General features: G+C 40.6%; 1 protein-coding gene and 1 pseudogene across 2 annotated transcripts in view; both read left to right on the top strand.

Moving 5' to 3' along the window:
- Positions 1-682: 682 nt before the first annotated feature.
- Positions 683-2,333, top strand: LOC138213261 (UDP-glucuronosyltransferase 2B15 pseudogene; annotated as a pseudogene).
- A 5,417-nt stretch (positions 2,334-7,750) lies between these two features.
- Positions 7,751-24,964, top strand: part of nptnb (neuroplastin b) — a 32,261-nt gene continuing 15,047 nt past the window's right edge. The window contains exons 1-2 of one of the 2 annotated variants that reach the window (XM_069173437.1): positions 7,752-8,346; positions 22,524-22,871. In XM_069173437.1, the coding sequence (XP_069029538.1) occupies positions 8,271-8,346; positions 22,524-22,871 (424 nt within the window). In that variant the 5' untranslated portion in view covers positions 7,752-8,270. Of the gene's footprint in view, positions 8,347-22,523; positions 22,872-24,964 lie in introns of both variants that reach the window. The other variant, XM_069173438.1, reaches the window with a different exon arrangement.

Below are 24,964 nucleotides of genomic sequence, written 5' to 3'. Positions count from 1 at the left end.
ACTCCTTCCACTCGCCTATGTACTTTCTTATCACCAGAGTATTTAATAGCATGAAACTGCAGTTGCAAAGTCCTATTCAAGTTTGAACTTGTAAGGACCAGCGCGTGTTCTGCTCTCCGGCAAAGAAGGAGTATTAGGAAACAAATCACATTGGCTGCCAAAAAGGTAACATTAACAATTTTATTTAATCTTTTACCAAAACAACACCTTGATAGATATCAGGACTGGAACTACACTGTGTATTTTTAAGTTCTTTTAACTGGCCGACAGAAGATTTCGCTATTCTTATTAATCTTACATTTGATATTTTTTTGATAACTGTAGGCTACATATACTACATGAAATTAATTAAAAGTAAAACATATAGTTACAGTTACATAACATTTAAAGATATGGACATAAAGAGTAAATAGCAGGATTTTCATTCACAAATCAGTGATGTAAACTGTATTCTCTTTGATTAAATCAAAGCTGGAGTGTGGCACTTACACATAAAAGAACATCTGTGCTTGTATTACTTCTGTTGAAAATTATGATTTTGCTCAAATAGAAGCTGTATTAATGATTTTTTTTCCCCCACTTTAGAATCAAAATGCATTGGCACTGGATCTGGATCAGTCTCTGCTGGATTTGTCCCACTGTAGTTTATGGTGGGAAGGTGCTTGTTTTCCCAGTGGACGGGAGCCACTGGGTGAACATGAAAGTCATTATCGAGGAACTACATTCAAGGGGCCACCAGGTTTCTGTTGTGCGCTCATCAGATAGCTGGTACATCAAGGAGACCTCCCAGTTTTATACTTCAATTACACTCAGTGAGGAGTCTGGATTTGGTGAAGACTTCATAAAGGCATTTGTGACTGAGTTGTTAAACATCCAGAGAGGCGGAAAGTCAGCCTGGACACGTTTTAAACTGGAAATGGAACAAGCACAAAAGGTCTTTCAGATGCATGAACAAACACGTAAAGGACTTGAGGAACTTTTTGAAAACAAGGAGGTGATGCAATCCCTTAAGGATGCCAAATATGACCTCGTCCTGACAGACCCTGCCATACCAGGGGGCGTCCTACTTGCCCACTACCTCACATTGCCTCTTGTTTTTAATGCCAGATGGACTAGTCAGGGTGAAGGCCATTTTTCAATCGCGCCTTCTCCTCTGTCTTTCATTCCAATGACAGGAACTCAGCTATCAGATAAAATGACCTTTCTTGAGAGAGTCCTGAACATGATACATTTTGGCTTCACGCAATATCAGATTAGACAGTTTGTCTTGCCTAGCTATATGGGATTGATTGAAAAATATTTAGGTCCAGAGGCAGACTACTTGTCCCTGTTTCCAGCTGCAGACCTGTGGCTCATGAGGGTGGACTTTGTGTTCGAGTTCCCTCGTCCCACCATGCCTAATGTTGTCTACATGGGAGGGTTCCAGTGTAAACCTGCGAAGCCTCTGCCTCAACACTTGGAGGAATTTGTGCAGAGCTGTGGAGAGCACGGCTTCATCATCATGTCTCTGGGGACTTTGATTGGAGAGCTTCCCCGAGATTTAGCTGACGAGATCGCTGCAGCTTTTGCTAAATTACCTCAGAAAGTCATCTGGAGGTATAAAGGTGACAGACCAGCCACTCTGGGTAACAACACTTTACTGGTCGACTGGATGCCACAGAACGACCTTTTAGGACATCCTAAGATCAAACTATTTGTGGCTCATGGGGGAACCAATGGCATTCAAGAGGCTCTTTATCACGGAGTTCCTATACTAGGACTTCCACTGATTTTTGATCAACATGATAATCTAATGAGAATTGAAGTGAGAGGAGCAGGGAAGGTAATTGATATTTTTTCTATGAATGAAGACATCTTCTTTCAGGGTGCTCAGGAGGTCCTGACTGAGCCCTCCTACAGGATGAATATGCAGAGACTCTCCAGGCTGCACAGAGATGTGCCCATGAAGCCGCTGGATAGCGCCCTCTTCTGGATCGAGTTTGTCATGAGACACAAAGGTGCAGCTCACCTGAGGACTGAGTCCTACAGACTGCCCTGGTATTCCTACCACTCTGTAGATGTGATTCTCTTTTTACTTGGAGTTGTGCTGATTATTCTGTGGACCTTTACTGCCCTAACAAAATGCCTATTCTCTGTGTGTTTAAGAAAAAAAAGTAAACGTGACTAAAAAGTAGCGATCAAATGTAAAATCTGACATATTTTACATAGTTATTTGAGTTGTGTTTTGATGGGTATAATACACAATTCTGATGAATTTCAAAACTCTGCTATAAAAAAATAAATAATCTGATGATTTATTTGATTTTATCAGAAGAAGACACGTTTAAGGCTGATTGTATCTGATTCAGTGTATTTCAAACTTTTATTTCACGAACCCATATGTAAATGTGCCTTTATTTAACGCATTATTAGGGTTTGATGTCTGTGACCTCTGATTAAAATTCACACAAATAAAACTTAAACCCTCACAAGAAAGAGTTAATGAACTGCACATCGATACTGATGCTTTAGAAGGAATGAAATAAAAGCATTTTACAAAATCTCTATAACGTGTGGGAGCAGTTTGTGAAAGTCTTTAATCTTTCAATGTTTTTGCTCTTTTTTTGGTGCATCACTGATTTTCAAGACTTTTCATATTCACTCATATAGTGCAGCACAATATTCTTAGACTACATTTATTCCTCCCTCAGTGCTGCGCAGTATTGAGGATTAATGTTCTTATCGTCGAAGCCAAGTGTAGGCTTGTGTGGATTTAAACATATCCAATTTCACACACAACGATTAAAGTGACACACCAGAGTTATACTGGGCCTTTACAATATATGCTTGAATCCTTGCTTTATATAAGCCTAATGTGTGATTTTTACCTGTAGGATTTTGTGTTATGGGCTATTTTTTGACAGCTCAACCTTGGTTCTAATACAACTCATAAAACTACAGGAATTTCAGTGTTGAGGAGAATCTTTTATTTTAGTCTGATTATTTAACTTGGAGATTTCATTTTAGGAGAGAGTTAAATTTATCTTTATGTAACTAGTGTGAGATGTTGCCAATAATAATAATATTAGCTCATAGTAAAGTATGTCAAAGAAAATCTTTGAATAAGAGAGAAAGAACTTGCTGGGGACAAAACAAGACCAAATAAAGTTTGCACTAAATGTTTTGCTCTAAAAAAATTTAAGTGAATGCTTAGTTGCAGGTTATTTGTGATGATTACTTTGGATCTGGAGCCTTGCAATAACCTGTCACTGAAAAGAGTGATTATAAGTCTGCCTGTCCCATAGTCCATAAAGTAGTCCCTTTATATTTGGACATAGATATGCCCCCAGAGACTTTTGTAGGTGAAATTCTCATTACAAAAAGTGACACAATGCAGCCTTTGCCAATTTACCTCTACTCAGACCACTCTAATCAAGAACAATTAACCATAAAGGTCATCCACATAAAAACAAAACAAAACAAAACAAAAAAGGGTGGGCTTCAAGATTCAGTCAAGTCCTCAATGAGGTTCGATATTTGTTTGCCGCTGACTATGACACCCTGCTGTGTATAAAAGTGGGGGAAGAGTGCATAAAGACAACAACCTTCAGGAAGTCCTGAATAAGCCCTCCTACAGGATGAACATGCAGGGCCTGCCTCAATTTCAACACTTAATTAGTTTAATTGGCACTCAGGCTATGCTGCAAATATCAAGAATAATAGAAGTCAGAACAACTGGTGTAAACGAAGGCTTTGGAAGACCTGCAGAGGATCTACAGGCTGCAGAGGTCAGCCAATGAAACGCGGTCTCTTCAGAATAGGGGCACTCCTGAGAGAAAAAGATGCTGCTCATGTGACAACTTACAGGCTGCTTTGGTATTTTACAATAGATATCATGAGTTACACTTAGGTTTTTTTTTTTTTCCTAATGAAGGGCCCAATGTTTCATCAGTTTTAAAGCACTGAACATCTTGCTTTTCACTTAAGTCCAAAAAAAGGCACAAATTATATTCCTACTGTTGCCATATTTTTCTATGAATGCCAAAACAGTATGTATAAATCAAATCATTCTACTTTTTCCAAAAGTGTGTTAATATTTGTAATATATTCTTACAAGAGATGTTAAACCTATAAATGATAACACTCTAAGACAAACTCATATTCCCCAAAAAAGAGGGTTTGTGAGGACTGTGTAAACTAACATGCTCTTGAGACATGAAGGTTTTACTTAAATAAATAAATCCTTTTATTACAAAACAATAATAAAAAAAAAACATACTGTATAAGTATTGTTATAGAATTTGTGTCTACATCCTACTGTCACTCAGGAGGGAAAACAAAAAGTGAAATTTCACTTTGTTGGAACATTTTCATTTTGGGCACACACACATCAAACAATAGTACAACTAATATTAGTCAGGTCAATATTAGCTGCCTGGTGGATTCCACTTTTGTCAACATAGCTAATACAAAAATGCACAAAAAAACTCCCAGGTTAAAAAAAAAGAAATAATATTTTCAGGGTATAAAAAGTTGCAAAAAAACAGGACTCACTGGTTTTCATGTAGACTAAAAAGTCACAAAGTGTGACAGAGTGAGATGTAACTAAATAATTTGACATTTTGGATAATCTGCATATTTTCTTTCTTGCCAAAAGAAAACACTCATGTCTGTCCAGTAAATGTGAAGCTGGATTCAGTAGTTAGTTATCTAAGCTTAAGAACAAGTTATTCATAGTTTGATGCTAAGTTGTGTGCTTTGCAATTTTTAAGTACTCTATTGATCGCTGTGGGAAAACTGATCCTCTGCATTTCCCCCCATCATTTGTACACACTACAGAGCAGTGGCCAGACACACGCTGCAACAAACGGGAACCGACTTCAGTTGTCACCAGTGCCTTGGTTGGGGGAACTGATCGAAGCACTCCCTCTTAACATATATGTACATTTAACAATGCATGATGGGAGGAAACCAGAGCACCAGGCAAAAAAAACAACAACATGCGAACAATGGAAACTCCACACAGAAAACCAAGGAGTTCAAACCCAGGGCTTTCTTGCTTACCACTGAGCCACCGTGCCACCTATTGCAGAACTTTCTGGAGTCTACAATGGTTGCCTGGGTACAACAAGTCAAGAAATAGTTTCCCACTTTTTCCAGACTTTATGCTAAACTAACATAATCGACCAGGGTCTGTAACTTTTACCAGACAAACAAGAGTGTGTTATGATCTTCTTATCTAACTTTTAGTATTAAAAAAAACCCAACATATTTCCCAATTTGTCTAACCACATCTTCGGTAGTTGAAAACCAATAAGTCACTGCACTGAAGTATCAAATGCACACAGGCACAACACTGGCTACATATTTACCAATAATACAGAGGAAATAACATCTGTTTTTAATCATATCCATATTCATGGGAGCATCAGTGGCCATTGAAAACATACTGTTTATCCAACTTCTGTGGGGGAAAATACTTTCAAACGTCACAATAGTTACAAAAAAAGTCATAGTAAAGTCTGTCCGTGGTATTTACAAAGTGTTCGTGCCAGCAGGGCAGGTGTGGTGGGCGGTGTAAGTCCTTTCATGATGTCCTGGTCCGCAGAGAGCTCATCCTGAGCATAGTGAGGTCGGCTACATCTGCATCCTGCATCTCCACCTCTTGCTGGCAGCTTTCTCTGATTACATACACTACGAGACCCACACAGATGAAAATGAGGAGGATTATGCCTATAACCTGGGGCACAGAAGAGTAAAAGCAACACTTTGTTTAGTAAATATCAATTTAAAGGCATATTCATGTTTAACAATAACTATATTAGCAGTGCTGTATTAATACTTCTCAAAGTGCAATGGCGATAGATATGTTCTATATAGTGCACACTCTGAGGGGGAGGTGTTACCACTCCACTCATCCTCCATAATCTTCCGTAAATCAGAAAATATTCAACTCACCTGAGAAAAAACAAACAGCTGCTGTGAGCGGAGCATTAGTTCTTGCGGAGTGACATCTCCCTCACTAATTGGCTCACACCACTTCTGTGGAGCTGCCTTGTCTACTAGTACAAATCTACCCTCCCAGTCTGTCATAGCACAAGCAAAGTATTGGCCATCGAGGAACAACAAAATCAGCCACACGATAGCAGGAACAAAACTGGAGAAGGAAACAGTTTTCCTGCACCACGTATCACATCTGCATCCTTGGATGATCAGCATCAAGGTGAAGGCCATGACGGCAGGAATGATGAAGAATGCTGATGAAAACATTCCGTTCCATGTGGGGTTGCAAGGACACTCAAACTCCAGCTCCACCAGCTTCTCTAGTCCCATGAGAATAAAGCCAAAAGCCACATTTGATACCAGAGGACTGTTGCTAAGTTCATTTTTCAGCCTGGTAAGCCATTGTTGTCTACTTTCCATACTAGATAGACCGAAAAATGGAGACAATCCTTGTAAAAAGCCCAAAAGAGGGTCCACCGTTGTGAACACATTGGCAACAGCTAAGTGATGCGTAATTAACGCATCCAGCGGTAAGTTTTCCCCTCGGGCAAAATGCCACACTTCCACTCTGATTGGTTTTGAACAAAGGAGGGTGTGCCGTCTGCTCTGACATTTCTCCAGCTGATTGGTCTGTGTGAGGTTTCAGGTGGGGTTACATTTTAAATGTGGTCTCCCATGGACAAACTGGAGGGAGGGCTGTAAAGTGGAGGGAAGTTTGTTCTGCAGTTGAGCACAGACTAGCCCCTGTGCAGCAGTCCTGCAAAAAAAAAAAAAAAAAAAAATGCATGGTGGTGTAGCCATGGATCGAGGGCCAGCCATTACACAGAGGAATCCAGTTAAAATCCCAATCTTAAACTACACCTAAACAAAAGACGGAAATGTAACAATTAAAACGGTATTTAGTAAAGAGGTCATACAATTGACCCCATAATACTACAAGTTGAGTCATAAATGTGTTTCAAATGTGGGCTCATTTGTTGCAATTGTCCTAAATTAAAAAAAAAAGAGAAATGCATGCTGACACTTTTCAGTTTACAGGGACCGGCCACATGAGGTCGCCCATGCAGCAGCGCAAGATTAAAGGATAGAAGAGGATTACAGGAGGCCATGTTGAACTTTCAAGGGGATGTGGTACATACAGCTTGAGAACACCCAGGCCACTGATGTGATGACATAATTTATAAATGACCTCAGTGAGCTCAAGAGCATCATCATAATCTCCTCATATTAAAACCTGACAAGAGAAAGTATTAAGGCACTGCGAAATAAGACTAGAAATATGTGACTGGTGAAAACAAGGACTGGATTGCCCCAGTCTACCACCATAACCCTTTCGAGTTTTGATTTAATTTTTGTTTTATGTAAATCCTGTCGTGCTTTTAAACTTGTTTGTCACAGGCTCTGCATATAGTTTGTTTCAAATCTGGGGACAACCCATCTGGAAATGTGTAAGCAATATTAATAGTACAAGATTGAGCAGTTAGGAAATAATATGAATTATTAGTGTTGTCACCGACAATTAAGGAAATCGTGAATGAGCAGGACCAACGTCCAAATTAGAATTGAAAGTGATGAAAATATGCACCTGTAATCTAAAAGAAAATAATAATAAAATGAAGCATAACCGCGCGCAGACAAGGAAATGAAGGCTGAGGAGGCACAAAAACATCACTTGCATACGTGTGTGTGTGTGTGTGTGTGTGTGTGTGTGTGTGTGTGCGTGTATTCATCCACGGTCATGAGCGCACTGGGCACGCGCAGCTTGTCGTTGCTGCCGTTGGTGTCCTACCAGCATCTGTTCCTCTTTTGGTATTAAAAATAGACTGGTGCTGATAACAGACTTATGTTTCGGCTACATCACTTCCCGTCGGGAATCATTTGTGCGCTACTTTCATTTTAATCACCGAGCCGTGACCGTGAGAGCGTAAATGCGCATCGGTCTGCGCATCTTTGAATCTTCAGAACCACACTGTGGACAATCTCCGTGACATCCAAAGACCTCTCCTCCGCAATCCGACGAGGCTTCTTCACCGCCTATGGCCGCACATCGGCATCCCTGAGCCGCTGGCCTCGTCCCGGACCTTTCACCCAGCGCTGTCCTCAAAAGGTCTTTGAATCAGGGAGACATTTTTACGAACATTTTTTTAATCATCCTCGGCTGACTATTTTTTAAAGCACCCGGTGCTATGCTGGGCCCATCTCTCTAGATCTTGTGATCAATAGCCAACACGATCTCTCCTCCCACATTCGTCCGACCGAGACCCTGGTACTCTCTTCCAGCCCCAACGATGCATCCTAACGCAGTGATGCTAGCGGTGGTCCTTTTGGGGAACTTGATGCTGCCTTTCATCTCGGCTCAAAACGGTAAGAACACAGATGTGACCGTGGCATGATTGTAAACATCGCATTGAGGGAAAGTGACTTGACTTGTGTGAGGACGCCCGAGCGAAATGTTTCTAAAGAGGATTTTGAGAATGACTGCGTTAAAGCCACTACTATAGTTTCACGCATCACGACAAGGAGGCCAGAGTTTGACATGGACAAAATCTGATTCAATCACCACACAGTGTAACAAAGAAATACAACTGACGGTGTTGATACATTTTTGCAACGTTATGCCTTGCAGTATTGAGTAATAGGTGTGTCTGTAAGAGGAATTAACGGTCACTTTAAGGCAAGTCGAGTTTGTAGTTATATATATATATATTTTAATAGACAGAATGTTCCTGGTAAAATAAAACTTTTGTACCTTTATGGAATTAGTTCCACTATTTACACAGCTTTACTTTCACTGGCCACATGAGGTAGTAGCCAATGAATAGCCTAAGGCTGCCAGTGTGTGTGTTTAGTCAAAGGGGGTTGGGTAGCAAGCAAGATTAACCTGCTGTGTTTGGTGATCAAGTGACATATTATCAACACCAAACACTGGCTGAAGACTCACCTGGTGTGTGCTGTAAATACTATAAACACCAGGCTCTTCTGTATCACAGTGGCTGAACATGGGCCTGCGCTTCTGGTTGACTGACCAAAAGTGTTTCCCCTATTATACCACACTGCCTGTCATGCCAGCTTAAATAGATGTTTCTTGTCCAGCTGATTCAGTCTGCAGTTATTGCACACAAATAACAACCTTATTCCCCTTATCTGAGGATCGCGGCTGAGCGCCAGATGTTTATTTTCCCAAAACAGTCAAAAGAAAATAATCAAAATACTTAGCTCATGGAGATGTGAAGGATGTTCGTTTCAAAAGTTCACTGTCCGTTAATGATAATAAAAAGTGTCATGACTTGGTTTAAGTAAATGTCAGCAACATGCTGTTGGGTGTTCCAGGCTCTCCTCCTCTGATACAGCATGTCCTGACTTCAAATTCTGTTGAATCACATCACCCAGCGGGGCACACAAATCAGCGGCCACTCATGACATGAAAATGGATTCTTTTTGTTTTCACTTATCTTTTTTAAATGAATCTCAGTAGTTTCCTGACATGATTATGGAGAATGTGGCGCTCAGAGATGCAAGCATCTCAGGTTCTGTTAACAAAACAATAATGGCCTATCTTTTAAGGAGCCGCCATACCCACATGTCAAGGCCCAGGTGTTGCCAGCGTCACTGATTTGGTCTAATCCACTATGACAAAAAAAAACAGGGCAAAGAATTACTCTGATACTTTGATCCTAAATGTCCACCTCGTCTAAAATACCACATCAGTTATATAACAAAACATAATCACTTGAATTCCTTTCTCTCTTTGTTGATAATTTCTCTGAAGTGCTTGAAGTGTGTGCGCGCACAGTGAGGCATTCGCTCATCTTGCTATCTGGAAAATCAAATACTCAATAAGCCCTCTATTGTTTGATAAAGCTCAAGCAAAGGCATTCCAAACACTTCCTGTGGTCTTTGCCTAGTGTTAGTGCCCACTCGCTGAGGCCCAGTTCACACCCCAGAAGCGCGCGCACACGCACGCACACACACACACACACACACACACACACACACACACACACACACGCACACACACACAAATACATCTGTGAAAGGCAGACTGGTGCCACTCAGACACAAAATCTGTCTGTGTTTCATCTGTCTTGTGCAGAGATGTGTTCCATTCAAAGTAAATACACCTTATATTGATCACAGGTTCGATAAGAGCAGTAATGAGCTACAGTTAATGTTTAGCACCAAAGGCTTTATTGTAATATTGACTCACGTTGCATGCAAAAGCCATTGCATTTCTGTCTCACAGTTCAGATTAAGGGTAATCGGTGCATGGCTTCTTATGCAATCCCAGATTTTCATGTGATATTACAGAGTTCAGGCAGTGATGTGGGGACAATAATAATTATAAGTGCAGGAGATGTAATCACCGTATCTGGGAAGCAGAGGGAATTCATGCCATTATTTCCTCATGTTCAGGGAAAAAAAGTAGGCCCACTATAGGTGGCCAGCTTCTGTGACAGATATTTGGAGGACTGTAAATAGCATCCGTCCATTCTGCCTCGTTTCTATTTTTACCATCGAGACACAGCACGGAGAACTGTGGCTTTAAGGTCCTTTTGTGAAAGTGAATCCATTAACTCTTAATGGATGGTTTCCTTGTGCACCGCTGCACAGCCCTCTGAAGACTCCCTACGTGGCTGTGAACTACTTAAGCTGAGAGATGATGTGATCTTTATGCATAGAAAATAAAAGGCTGTTGCGAAGGTGGCTGGGGCTGACCTGAGGAAGCGCCTTTGTGTCTTACATAATTTCCCACTATGAACTATGTAGCCTACTCTGGCTTGTTTTTGTGTTGTCACTTCCTGTGTGAATCAAAACACGCAGGCTCTGCACAAAAGTTAATTTATGAATCTGGAAAATATGCTGTAGGACTTGAGCCAAACTCTTACACTGAGTCATGCTTGCCCAATGTGAAATCTGATATGGCCTGCACTGATTAGGAGCAGCATCACGCAGTATAAAACACACTGCAGGCATATGGTGCTGTATACTGATGCACAACTGTTAGGTGAGCAATTATTTTTTATAGTGATTTGTCATGACAATTTTTTTTTTTTGCTGAGCATGCACACTGCTCTATTTTTTTGTTAAGCAGACCGGATTCATACAGTTACACACATTCACAGTTGGAAGTTCCCCAATATAGCCACAGCCCTGTACTACTCTCTGTTCTGTAGGACCTACTCAGGTTAAGTGTGCTGCACAAGGACTCAGACTCAGACAGAGCACTCAAAGAGGTTACTTTCATTTATGCGTAGCCAATTTTTCCCGTGGGCCTGAGTGTTTTAACTCGTGACATAGCAGGCAGGAGGTTTCCTATCTCAACTAGAGGCCCACGGCAGCTGATGTTCAGCTCACTGGAGTCATTTAACTGGACAAACACATAATAAAAGTGTGTACAGCATGAGATTAGAAACAGCATTTGTCGCACCTGCAGTAAACACTTGGTAGTAGACTCTCCTGCAGAGGTGTGGTTCTTATGATTTGTGGAATTGCTTTTCTTTTTTATTTGTGTAGGAGCTATTTCTGTTATTGTTGGCATGTTATATTATTATATTAGATGTTTTGCAACATTATTTTTTGGACACCTGGTGGCGGTAATTGGATACACAGGGGCGTGGGGGTTTTGTATATAAAGGGCACAGGAAACAGGAAAGGGTGGGCACAGGTACGTGGTTCTCACCAGGTGGATCGGATGATTCACCAAAGCAGAACCACACAACCCGACAGATTCATAGTATGCTCATTTTCATCCTGTTCAACTACAAATCTTCAATTAAAACTGCAAGCAGTGAAATGCGGTCCCTCGCACGCTGCACATCGGGGATCCAGCGGCTCGGGGCCGCCGGCTCCCCGATGTGCAGCACGCGAGGGTCCGCATATTCCCGCTTGCAGTTTTAATTTTTTTCTCGATCTCGTACCATATTCTTTAAAAAAAAAATTGGCTTTTTTTTGGCGGCTTTAACATCTTAAAAAAAAAATCTGAAAAAAAAAAAGTCATACTATAGCATTAAAATGTACTAATGGGATTATTATTTTGTGTTGTTGTTGACCTTTAGTTTGGTATCAGTATGACTGCATGTACAACGCAAAACTGAAACCGTGAGCACTCTGTGAATCGTGTGGCTTACCCTTAGAGGGACTTAGCCCCCATGAACCATGTGGCTTACCCTCAGAGGAACTCGCGCTCCGTGAACCATGTGCAATACCTTGGCGGGGCTAGAACCCTTGTCTTCATGAGGTCGTTTCCAGCTCGGCGTCGTAGACCGCTGGACTATCTTCGGCGCCGGAGAAAGAGTTGCGGCAGAGAAAGTGTTTCAGAGTTCACTCAGAGCTTCCAGCAACTCAACCAACAGTCTGGTTAACTCAACAGGTAAAATATTCTACGTCACCAAGGTTGATATTAATGGTTCAAATTCCACCTTGACCTGTTGATGGTGATTCAGCTTTTAGTGAAGTTGAAACATTTGGAGAAATTGAAAAAGTTTTGCATACACTACACATTACAGGAAGATATTTAATATCACTGCAGACCCCTTGAAAACACGTATATCTACCATCCAAAGAATGTCTGTGGCAATTTTGGTCGCATTTGAATGAATATTTATGGTGGGTGGAGTTATAGGTGAGTGAGCTAAAGATTTGTCACAATGCTGTCTAACTCCTGGGAAGATAGGTGGTGCAGTGGTGAGCACTTCTGCCGAAGGTTTGGGGTTCAATCCCCCCTTTGTCATCACTTAAATGAAAACAAAAAGTCAGTCTGACAAAATCTGTAGGAGGAGTTTGTTAAAGTACAACATGTGTGAATTGCCAAAAATGATGATTAAATTCAAAATGGCAGACTTTGTGTTGAGATGATGTCAAGAGACTTTTTGTACATCTTGATGTGATACACATATCCAAAAATGTTGGTGCACGTAGGTGAAACTAGGTGCCGAGGCTGCAGTTTAGGAGGCGCCAGCGAGCCGTTTGGCCGCGCCTACTTACAAAACACATATCAGATGTATCGTCTCACCACGCCGGATGTGTGTGCCACATTTCATGAGGTTTCAAGCATCCTTTAACCTTAACCGTCAACTTCCTGTGTCACGGCAAAATGTCAGACTTTGCCGCATCGCCACGGCGACGCCCTTGGACAAAGTCGAACGATTTTCTAAATATATCATCAACCACGTTTAGGCTATTCTGACCCAACTTTAGGTTCATGTGATTAACCAGCTAGAGTGTATGAAAGTATGAAAAGTGTCATTTCCAGTTGCCATACAGGTGTCTTCAGGGCTGGATTGTTATCATACCTGTAATGTTTGGAGACGGTCGGTCCATGTACATAAGATTTACAGCAACTTGTAATTTCACGGCGAGACGCTCAAAATGGCCGCCACGCCACGTGCACACACATCGATGAAAACAAATTATTTTGATAACTTTTAATCCCAAATATGTTAAGAGGGAACTGAGTTCGATAAAGTACAACGTGTGCGAATCGCCAAAAATGGTAACTAAATTCAAAATGGCAGACTTCCTGTTGAGTTGACGTAATGGTGCAATGTAAAAATTTTGTACGTCTGGGTGTGATACACATGTCCACCAATTTTCATGCATTTACGTAAATGTAGCCACCGGGGCATCTGTGTAGGGGGTGCTAGCGAGCCATTTGGCCACGCCCACTCGCGACTCCACAAAAATAAAAAAAAATTCGCCGGGAAGCATGTGTGTACCAATTTTCATGAGTTTTTGAATATGATAAAGCCTCCAAAAAGGCAATTCATTTGTAAGAACAAGGACCGAAAAGAAAAAATAATTCCTTAAAGAACAATAGGGCTTTCGCACGATTGGTGCTCGGGCCGTAATAAACTGCAATCAAACGGAAAAAGTCTGGTACTCATTTCATGGTCTGCGTAAGAACTTAAACCTACCTGTGAAGTAATGGTAAAAGGAAAACTGGAACAATGGATTACCATTACATTTAAGTGAGAACTGTGTGCTCTTCCCGTACCTGTGCCCACCCTTTCCTGTTTCCTGTGCCCTTTATATACAAAACCCACAAACCTCTGTGGATTACCATTACAATTTGGTTGATGCGAATCAGTGTTTCATGACATATATATCTCTGTGCTGCTCAGGTTTTACATCAAATCATTTGAATTCCTCTGTTTTGGCCTTTGAAAAAGAAATAGGAAGTGTACGTTGGTTGTGATTACAGGATTGGATTAGAGCATTTCTATCCTGCACATGGGTTATTGGGATTTAAATCTCATTAAACTGTTGCCTGTGATCGTCTGTGATCTGAATGACAGACTCAACCAGTAAAACAGAAATGGTGAGCCCAACGCCTCCTTTTTCTGAAAACTCAGCTTAGCAAACAGCAATATTTCATCACGTGGCTGCCAGTGATGTGCTAAAGTCAGTGGGGGATCAGTATGTTTAAAACTCCCTCATGTACATCATCACAGCATTATGACACAATTTAGCTGCACATTACATATCACACCTGCAATGTTTTCCAAGCGTTTTTGCAGTTCTTAAAGATGCTGTAAAGTAGAAATGAAAATTAGTTTTAAGTTAATCACACCACAGAAGTATGGGTTGTTAACTACCCATCCAAATTTGAATGAAAAAAAAAACACAGACAAGTATGTTAAATTAGGCTTTGAAATCGTGAGAAAATCAGCAGTCTTCTCTGCTCTGAGACTGTGGGGGCGTGCAAGCTGTTTGGCCACGCCCACTCACAAAACACATATCAGATGTATCATCTCACCGCGCCGGATGTATGTGCCACGTTTCATGAGGTTTTAACTATCTTTTGACGTTAAACATCAACTTCCTGTGTCACGCCGAAACGTCAGAATTTGCCGCATCGCAACGGCGACGCCCTTGGACAAAGTCGGACGATTTTCTAACTATATCATCAACCACATGTTTAGGCTATTCTGACCCAACTTTAGGTTCATGTGATCAACCAGCTCGACGTAGCATGTGAAAGTATGAAAAGTGTCATTTCCAGTTGCCACCAGGGGGCGCTATGACTATGAGCGAATATTACCACACAGGGGTCTCCAGGGCGGGGCTCTCGAGCCATTTGGCCACGCCCACTCGCGACTCCACTAGAATACTAAATTTTTCGCCAGGAGACATATGTGTATCCACTTTCATGAGTTTTTGAATATGATAAAGCCTCCAAAAAGGCAAATCGCTTTACGTAAGAACGACTAACGACTAAGAATAAGAACATTTTTACGAAAAACAATAGGGCTTTCGCTCCGATGCTTCGCACCGATGCTCGGTGCTCGGGCCCTAATTATAATTTATTTGTCCAATGAGTGAAACATACAGATGCAATCAAATCCAGCTTGTCCCCCTGATCTGTAACACAGGAGTAAAACTGGACACCAGAGACAGCAGACAGTGAGTCTCCAACTACTTCTAACACACCTGTATTACAATAGTGGAGATAATGAGAGCGGAGGAGTTGATTTAGTTCTGTAACGACTGCAACATGCACAACGCTGCATTACATCACATGTCAATTCATTACATCACGTCAATTCAAACCTTGAACCTGCTCAGGTCGAGCCGAAAGTCTTTCTCTTCCACTGATGTCCCTCCACCTCCACCTGCTCTCTGCAGCCTCCCGCACGTGTAGTCGGGCTCGTTTATCCGGACCGGTACCGGTACATGTAACCCAGCGGGTCGGTGATTGTAACGTTACACCGGAGTACAAAAACAACAACCCTCATTAATCGGGAGGACTAGATCTCCTCTGGTCTATGTTCACCATCACCCCGACATGTAAAATACAGAGTTACATATATTATAGTTCCTTATCGGAGCTAGATGGACACGCATACAAAAATCGGCAGTTATCAGAGCATTTTCCTCTGAACTCTGCTCGGCTACGAGCTCAATAGAAGCTAATTAGCACAGTAGCTACCATTTCACCAAAATACCGTTAATATTCAATATTCAATACTACTCAATATTAAAGGAGTAGTAAACATTATATTACATGCTTATACATTTTTCCTGTATGATTATGCAAATACTGATATAACTACATTATATTGAGCCGACAAAAAATAGGCTTCTCGGATGTATACTTGGCAGTTTGCATGTATTAGCCTTTAAACAAAAACTAATACTAATGACCATTTAGCAGTAACACACTGTCCATTGATTTGTTTTAAATTTATTGTAGCATATACAAATACTGACTTGCAGAAACTTGAAATTTGGGCTATGGATAATAACGTTTTTAAGCAATTTACGAATCAATTTCTTCCTTAGTGTGAGGTATTTTAGTGTACAGAAATATAATTTTAGTTCTGCGTTTGATTTTCCAGAGATATTAAATATTGCAGAATTCAAAGAAATGCTCTGTAGTTGACTGCCATGTCTCTGACTCAGCTTACTTGTTTTGCGGCATCTGTGAGGGTAGGGCATGTTGCACCTTTAGGATTGTTTTCTGTATTTGGAGACCGGTGACCTTGAAACACACCCAGGATAGCTCTGCATAATTTCAATCTAAATAATCTCTAACCCATCTAGAACAACAGAAAACACCAATGTGGATATGAATGGCCTTTAAAATCCATTCAAATCTATACAAAATGTTAAAACCCCAATTGCTCAATTTAGTCAGAACAAATTCAACAAAAACTATGCTGTTAAACTAGTTTAAATTGTTGTTTACCACTGTGATAGTTATCAACAGTGAGTGAAAGATAATTACATACAAACAGAGCTACTACTACAACTACAATGGACCCCAAATGACCTTACACAGCATAGGAGTGCGACCAAGATTCACCCACATCCTCAACCTCGAACATACACACACACACATCCACACGCAAACATACACTGGTTAGCACATAACCAGTTCATTGGCCCCGGGGGGGTTTCCTACCCTCTGCTTTCTCTGTCTGTGTTGTGGGACTGTGGACGGGGATCCAGGTTGTAGGCAGGCAGCTGACTCACTCGCAGGCTGCATGGTGGTGGTGTGTGGCTTGTTGCCAGTCCCCAGGGGAGTTCTCTTCTCTACCTACAAGAGGAAAGCATGCGAGGTTGCAATGACTGCGACTTCAGTGCAGCTTCAGACAGTTTGTCACAGAAAACAACACCTTTTTTTTTGTTGTATTCATTATTTGTGCGCATGTCAAATGGTGGTAAAGGGAGTTAAGCGTGTAAGTCAGATATGGCTTCATTAGATTGTGTTTGAATAATTTGTTAAACCATCCATTCATACAAATGATGCTATAACCTCCATGGTTAGATTTCAAACAATCATAGCCAGTATTATTACATTTCTACATTTTAGCCTTATTGCGAAGTAAAAGCTAGAGAAACTCATATCTATTTGAGCAACGAAGCACTCCTTTATTTCAAATATCCACAATTTTCTTTTGAGGATACTGCATTTAGTGATGTAACTCCCTCTGATTTACTTTGACACTGAGCCTCATAAAGCCCTTTCAAAAGCACATCTGCTTGGTTAACAGTATTTTGTATTTATTTGTATCAATTCAAACATTATGTTTTAGCATGTACAGCATGTAATGTTACCATACACAACCACCATATGAGTCATTGGTAAGGGTTGAATGAGAGAGATAAAACCTGCATGGTAGCTTTACTAGCATTAGCACTTAGCCACCTTCAGCAACTAAGCATATGACAATGCACTGCATGCCTTATGTTTTCAGAGCGACTGTACCTTTAAAACCCACAGACAGAAAGTACAGTATGTGATACTTAAAATGTAGATTCTACAGGAGTAAACAGTGGTCAGAGGCCTGATATACATTTCGGCCGGCTCTGCACAGCTTTCGAGTGACTGAAACACAAGCAGAGCCTTCGGTTGCGATCAGCAAGCAGAAGATGAGCACCAGTGCCATCACCATTCAGGATTTCCCCCGATAGACAAGTCTACTTCTTGCTAGACCTACTTAAGTGTTTTAAGTTTTACTATTTCCTTTGTCCCCCTGTGATAGTGTGATATCTCCTGTTTTTATGTGCACACGTATAATTGTGCTCCAACAAGGACAGTGACTTTCTTATGCGTTGCAAGTTCACAAAGTCTCTTGCACCCAGTCTTGCTGTCAATACTGTGCCTACTGAGGAATTACAACAGGCTACAGCCTCAGGCCTCAGACCTCATGCAGTACAATGTAGCATTTTTGTAAAATGCCTCAAATTAATTTATATGAATTATTGACATCCGCTTCACAATGCAGTTAGTCAATAATTCCTTATGAGATTGACATAACGTCAATCAGAAACTGTTTTGAAAGTCATGCATAAAGCACCAACGTGTGCGATTCCAGCTATTCTAAGTTTTACCCTATCGAAAATGTAATACATATGCATATATGTTAATATGTTTGGGCTGTTGGTCAGGCAGAAATATACACTTAAATCACCATAGGCTCTGTGTGCCTACTCAAAAAAATACATACATCACACTGAAGTGAGTGTAAACAGCTTTGCAAAAATGTCCTGCAGGAAATCTAACTTTTCTGCATTTGTTTAGAAAAAAAAAACGGATTATAACTAAAGTCAACACATCTGCTGTTCAGTGGACCGCGTCCATCTTCAAGACAGACTAAGCGTGATTCTCCTCTATCATCAAGTCGCTGAGATCTGTCCACCATCCACAGCACAATTCTCTGTCACTTCTTGTCTCCCAACATGACTTTGAAATAAATGAGAACCGGCTGGCTGCTTTGTGTACTGCCAGTGTAAGCTCCTTGTTTAAACAACACAGAAATCAGCCTGCTCAATGGCCTGGTGTTGTCTGTAGTTTGTTCTGTGCATATTTCTCCACAGAGTCTCCCTGAGTCTGAATATAAATGAAGTAATCTACTCCTTTTTCTGATTTAATTTGTTATCACCTTAGAGGACATTCATTACCCTTTGTAAGTAGCTACTATTCTGTGAAAATGAGCTCTTATGCATGGATGACGCTAGTTATATGTGCCATGTGCCATGCCGATTTACTGTTGTAATCAGAGTAAAGAGTGCCATAGTAAATGTTCTGTCATACTGAAATATTGCTTTAACTGTGTAGGCGGACAGGCTTGGATTCACCCTCTGGGATTATGTGGTGAGCTTGATGGGCCCAGATGTTTCAAGAGAAAAGAAATAAATGCTAATTACTCTGCATATCTCGAGGCATTGCACATAGAAACACAAGTTGTAAGCACCTAATATCCGCAGACACATAGGCGAAATATTTTACCTGCACTTTGACAGCCTGTTTGAGTCCACAATTAATATTCCCAAGCTTTGCACAAACCATGCATTGTAGCATTATGGAGAAGGACTGTATATATGTTCTAATGGCAGCTACATTTTGAATAATTTCAATAAAATGTAAGTGGCTTCATTGTGGGGATAAGCTGGATACTGTAGTTGCACTTCTTCCTGAGGCTTCTACAAGCTTATCTGTTCATGTGCTAATCATACATTAGTTTGAGCAGGGCAGACAGATCTAGGTGGGCCTGTAAGCTGTTGTATTTAGACACAACACACAGCTTAACTCTCAAGAGACCACAGGCTCGTTGTTCCCTTTCCATGTACAACAATCGAGGGCAGAGTTAAGGCAGTGTACTTTTCTGATTTATTTCAGCACGTGGTTTACAGCTGACAGGCTGCAAGGCCGGCAGAGAACAGTGTCTGTGGTCCAGGTGATTTGTCATTAGATGAGGTTCATTAAGGCTGGCAGTGTGTTGTTGGGCTAACTACCGATGTGGAACGAGGGTATGAATCAGGCACAGACACATCATTACTGCCACAGTTGTGGTAATAATGCTTATGGATCCGGTGAATGGATTATGGATTTTATTATGAAAGTCAGAATCGAAGCCGTTTCTTATTTCAGATAAGGGGAGTAAAGTACAGTGAGAAAAATATGGGGAGAGTTAATGCCAGTAGTGTGTTGTATTGAGGACAGTTGCATAGTCATGTTTAACATTAAAATAAGAAACTAAACATGTTCATTCCGTCTTTATGGAGAAACTAGTTGAACTTGAACTATCTCTGACTAAAAGTCAGTTTTGAAAACCTGCTCTTAAAGTCCAGCTAATCCAAAATATAAGCTGTCTGACCTAATTTCTGACATTAAGCAGGAAGATCTGATATGGATAAAAAAAAGGATTATAGCACATATGGCAATTTCTGTGTATATTCTAAGCTATGGGAACAATAACTGAGAATTGGCATAAGTATGACAACTTTTTGTTCTAAACTTATTAAGTATTGTACAGGTAGAATATTTGTGTAATGACTATATACAGTAAATGCAGACTTTTAAAACTGATGTGAGCATTGTTTTGAAAAAAAAAAAAAAAAAAAACGGTCTTATTTAACATTAATATCACCCATAAGAATCTTGCTACAGATTATAGGTGAACTGTGCAGCGAGAAGGCCATGAGTATGATCTGTGTCTGCAAGGGTTTCCCTCTGCCTATCCAGTTTCCTCCCACAGTCAATTGACATGCATGTTATGTGAACCGGTCCCTCTAAATTGCCTGTAGGTGTGAAAGTGGGTGTGAATGTGTGTGTCCGTCTCTATGTGTTAGCCCTGTGACAGACTGGCGACATGTCCAGGCTGTACCTCCCCTCTAACCCAACGTGTGCTGGGATAAACTCCAGAAACCCTGCGATCCTGAACAGGATAAGTGAGCAGAGAAAATGGATTGATGACTATAGGAAAAGGAAAAGCTCAGATACAGTATTGTATTTACCGCATATGGTGAAGATTGATTCAAAATTTGTAGGAGTAGGAAAATATCATTTTTTTTCTTCCCCGGCTCATGGTCCACATTTCAAGATTTTATTGATGGGATATTGGTCTAAAAAACCTGGAGGTAATAACCTCATATAATTAATAATAATATAAGTTTGATAATAAAAAGAATAACTTTTTCTCTGAAAAAGGAACAAAACATCTATACTTTCAGTGCTTCAAACTACAAGGTTATCCCACCAATTGTAGACTGGACATGCAAAGACAGCAGGATTTTTTTTTTTCTTCTAAACAAGCTGTGGAATTTGTTTTAAAAGATTATATTGGATGCCATGAGATACTTCTTCATAGGGACCTTTTAACATAAGAGAGTTTAATTTCAAGTGATATTTATTCCTCTGATAGGGTTTTAAGTTCAAGGGAAACATCTCTAAGCCACAGATTTTGAAGGATTTCATGCAGTGTTCTTATTAAGCAGTGACAAATGTATAGCACAAGATGTTTTCATGTCAGTGTGTTCAAGCAGGAGTGGTGCAATGAACTGTTGCGACACACTAAGTGGAGGAAAGGGTTCAGTGCTTGCTGGCCTCCTTGACTAAACAAAAGAAAACATGTGAATGATTAAACAGCAGTATGAATGCTCAGACAGTTCCCCTTCATTGTGTAACGTATATACTTGTGTACATGTACCGTATCTAGTGCACCAAAGACTGTAAAAAAAAAAAAACGGCTTTTACTCATTTCAATTAATGATATTTACAGAAACATGCTCACAAGATTGATGCCCTTTTTTTTTTTTATTCACAGTGATGATTGTCGTCCTCCAAAAGAATAACGTCATAGGTCTTTTGTAAAAGCGGTTTATTACAATTCACAGGTATGTTTCAAAGTTAAGGAATCTTTAGTGATCACATAAATAAACACAATCTTGGGCTCTGGACAAGTGCTGAAATTCAAATGATGTCTATGTAATGTGAGTTTTTCTACTGTTTGCTTCCCGTTTCCAATCTCGAGTCGAGACAGTTTTTTTTTTTATTTTTAAACCGCATTTACTGTTGCCATGACAACAAAGGTTGCACAGCTTTAAGAAAATTGTAACTTTAACACACAACAGGGTTCATGCGATCATTTTAACCCAAGCCATTATCTTTCCCGAGCCGAGTGTTTTGTGTGGCTAGACCTAACCAGGGAAGCTAATTTAGGGAAGACTCCTGTGGGTTTGATGATTGTTCGCCTACATGACTAAACAAAGCTATACAAAACCAGCTGTAACTGATTAAGCTCGGTGCAAATGGTCCAAAGGTTTCCCTTCACTATATAATGTATTTACTTGTGTACATGTACTGCATTTAATGTACTGTAACTAATGTTTTCTCTGTTTGCTCAAAATAAGCACGAGATGGGTACATTTCAAACATCTTGTTGCACTCATCTTCATACACGAGAGACAGAATGAGACAAAAAGAAAATACGCGAGATACCAGCCCTACTTACTGGCATGGATTTGGGACTGGTTGACCATGACTTTTCCTGACAGGTGGCCTTAAGTCGGCCAGGGAGCCCTGATGTTGAACAGACTGGATCTAAACAATCATTAATGTTTCCTTTTTCCACATATCAATGATTTGAGGCTTGCTTCTTTTTGATTTGCCTTTAATCATCCTCTCTTTTGTTTGTCTCTGCTCTGATCTTATTTAATTTCCTTCTCTATCCCTTAACCTTTCCATGCCTTCCTACTGCTCTAACCCTCTTCTACCCTTTCCTTCCCCGCCATCCTGGTACACTTTTCCTCTCCAGCTGGGTTTGTGAAGTCGCCACTGTCTGAGACTAAGCTAACGGGGGACACCTTTGAGCTGTACTGCGAGGTGGTCGGTAACCCCACTCCAGAGATCCAGTGGTGGTATGCTGAGGTCAACCGAGCCGAGTCCTTCAAGCAGCTGTGGGACGGAGCCCGCAAGCGCCGGGTATCCATCAACACAGCCTACGGCACCAATGGAGTCAGTGTGCTTGGCATCACGCGCCTCACACTGGAGGACTCTGGGACCTATGAGTGTCGGGCAAGCAACGACCCCAGGCGCAATGACCTCCGACAAAACCCAGCCATCACCTGGATCCGTGCCCAGGCCACCATTTCGGTGCTACAGAGTGAGTGGTCTATGTCCCGTAGTACCTAGATGGTGAACGAACTACAAATCCCCCTCTCCTAACCACTCCAACCTGTTAAAACCTCTCAACAGCCCACCCTCACCACTGGCCAGGCAAAAATAAAAACAAACACTAACCACATTATTTATTCATATTCATATTTTAAGTTGCTTTTTAACAGAAAACATATTCTAATTGTCTAAATCTCTTATGCCAGTGGTTGCCTTTTGTTTTGATTTCATTAATATTAAATTTGTTTGGTAACTATGTATGCTCTCTTCCACTGAATTCACTAAATATCGTCTCTCCCAAAACCCCTTGAGCATTTTGTTGTAAATGACCACAAACCCAGGAACTTGACTTGGTCTCTGTCTACATTTCCCTCTTTCCTCCCTTACCAAATCTTTGTTCTTACTGTCTCACGTGTCCTTTTTACAATATTCTGATCATTATCTTCTTCTCTGTATCCTAATTTCACCCCATCTCCTACTCCTAGGTTTATTTGTGATACTTACTCCTTTAACATTATGTTGTGTCTCTTGCGTTGCGTGGATTGTTTTATTTACTTCAAAGCCCTGCCTGCTAAACGCAGTGGAAACCTAGTGGTGCTTTGAAGTAATGGTGCTTTTGATTTGATTTGGCTTTCTCACTCTGGGCACAGCGTAAATGGGACTGTAAGAAGACACAAGGAGGGATCCGTTAAGGTGTAAAACAGTGATTTCTGCTGTCAACTCCTTCCTGATAAAAGCAAACATTTTCTGCTTTCAAATTTGTGTGTGGTAATCCAATAAAGGAAACGACCACGCGGGGGCCTTGAGTGTCTCATTTTCCGTTAAGAGGAGACAGAGATTTCACTTCAACACAACAACCCTCTCTGGGCCTGCCTGTGCAATGTGTTACCTTGTGCCTTCTCAGCCGTTAAGTGTGTGACTGTGAATCAGTAATGACATTATATCCTTTAACCCTCTGCTCTATGCACACAAACATTCAAACAAACTGAATTTCAACTGGACGCTTCTAATCTGTGCATGCTTCAGCGCTCTGCCCACTGGAGCACATGGAGATGTGGAATGTTGTTAGTCATAATGAAGCTCTCTGAGAAGTTTAGAGGAGTCTGGTTTTCACTGGCTCATCAGATTGGACTGACAAATTTAGTGCGAGTTCACTTTATTTGATTTTCTTTGCAATATCCATTCTTATAAAGGTTCCAAACGATAGCAGCTGTTTTTTTTTGTCTCATTTACATGTTACTTACTCTCCTACTTTTAGTCACACGATTCAGATCCTCACTAAACATATTCTGTCATTACTGAGGAGTAAATGTTCTTTGCATATACATGTACTATCGAAGTTATTACATGCATATTACAGGCTATGCACTATAGCCCTTTGATATGAATGTATAGTTTGTAGCTCGGGACACATGCTAAATTGTCTTGCTTTGACCCTCTATTTTAATCTGTGAATGTGAATCACTCTATATTAGTATACCTAAAATCAGTAAATATTTATGGATATACAAAATATGCAGTTTTTCATTTCCATTACAAAGTTTTTGAATTACTACTCTACTACTACTAATTTGGATTTTTAAGTAAATTCAATTTTAATGTGGAATTTAATGCGATCCTACTGGAGATCTTTTTTAATATGTACTTTCGACGTGTGCTTTAAGTGATACTGCATTCAAATCTATACTGACATTTTTTTTTTTTCATATTAAAGGAATAGTTCAATGTTTTGGGAAACGTTGACCCCACTCTCACGTGCCACCACTGAATGCTACAGCCAGCAGCTGGTTAGCTTATCTTAGCATGAAGACTAGAGACAAAGGCTGAAAAGCAGAAACAGCTACCCTGACTCTGTCCACAGGTAAAAACTAGTGCCTCTGAAGTTCACCAATTAACATGTTTGTGAAATCCATTAAAAAACGCTGGCCGTATTAATGTGGTTTAATGTGCCAGACTATTTCTTGGCTAGAAGCAGTGATTTCCTGCAGGCTAGGTATTTCCCTGCTAGTCTTTATGCACAGCCAAACTGCGAGGCAGCTGGCTGTAACTTTATATATTGCATCCTCTCATTTGATCCTCAAC

The sequence above is a fragment of the Embiotoca jacksoni genome, unplaced genomic scaffold (assembly GCF_022577435.1).
Source record: "Embiotoca jacksoni isolate LCO1_2020_lvr unplaced genomic scaffold, fEmbJac1.0.p SCAF_6, whole genome shotgun sequence".
NCBI lineage: Eukaryota > Metazoa > Chordata > Actinopteri > Embiotocidae > Embiotoca > Embiotoca jacksoni.
The sequence above is the reverse complement of the archived record's forward strand: the minus strand, read 5'-3'. Positions and strand labels throughout refer to the sequence as shown.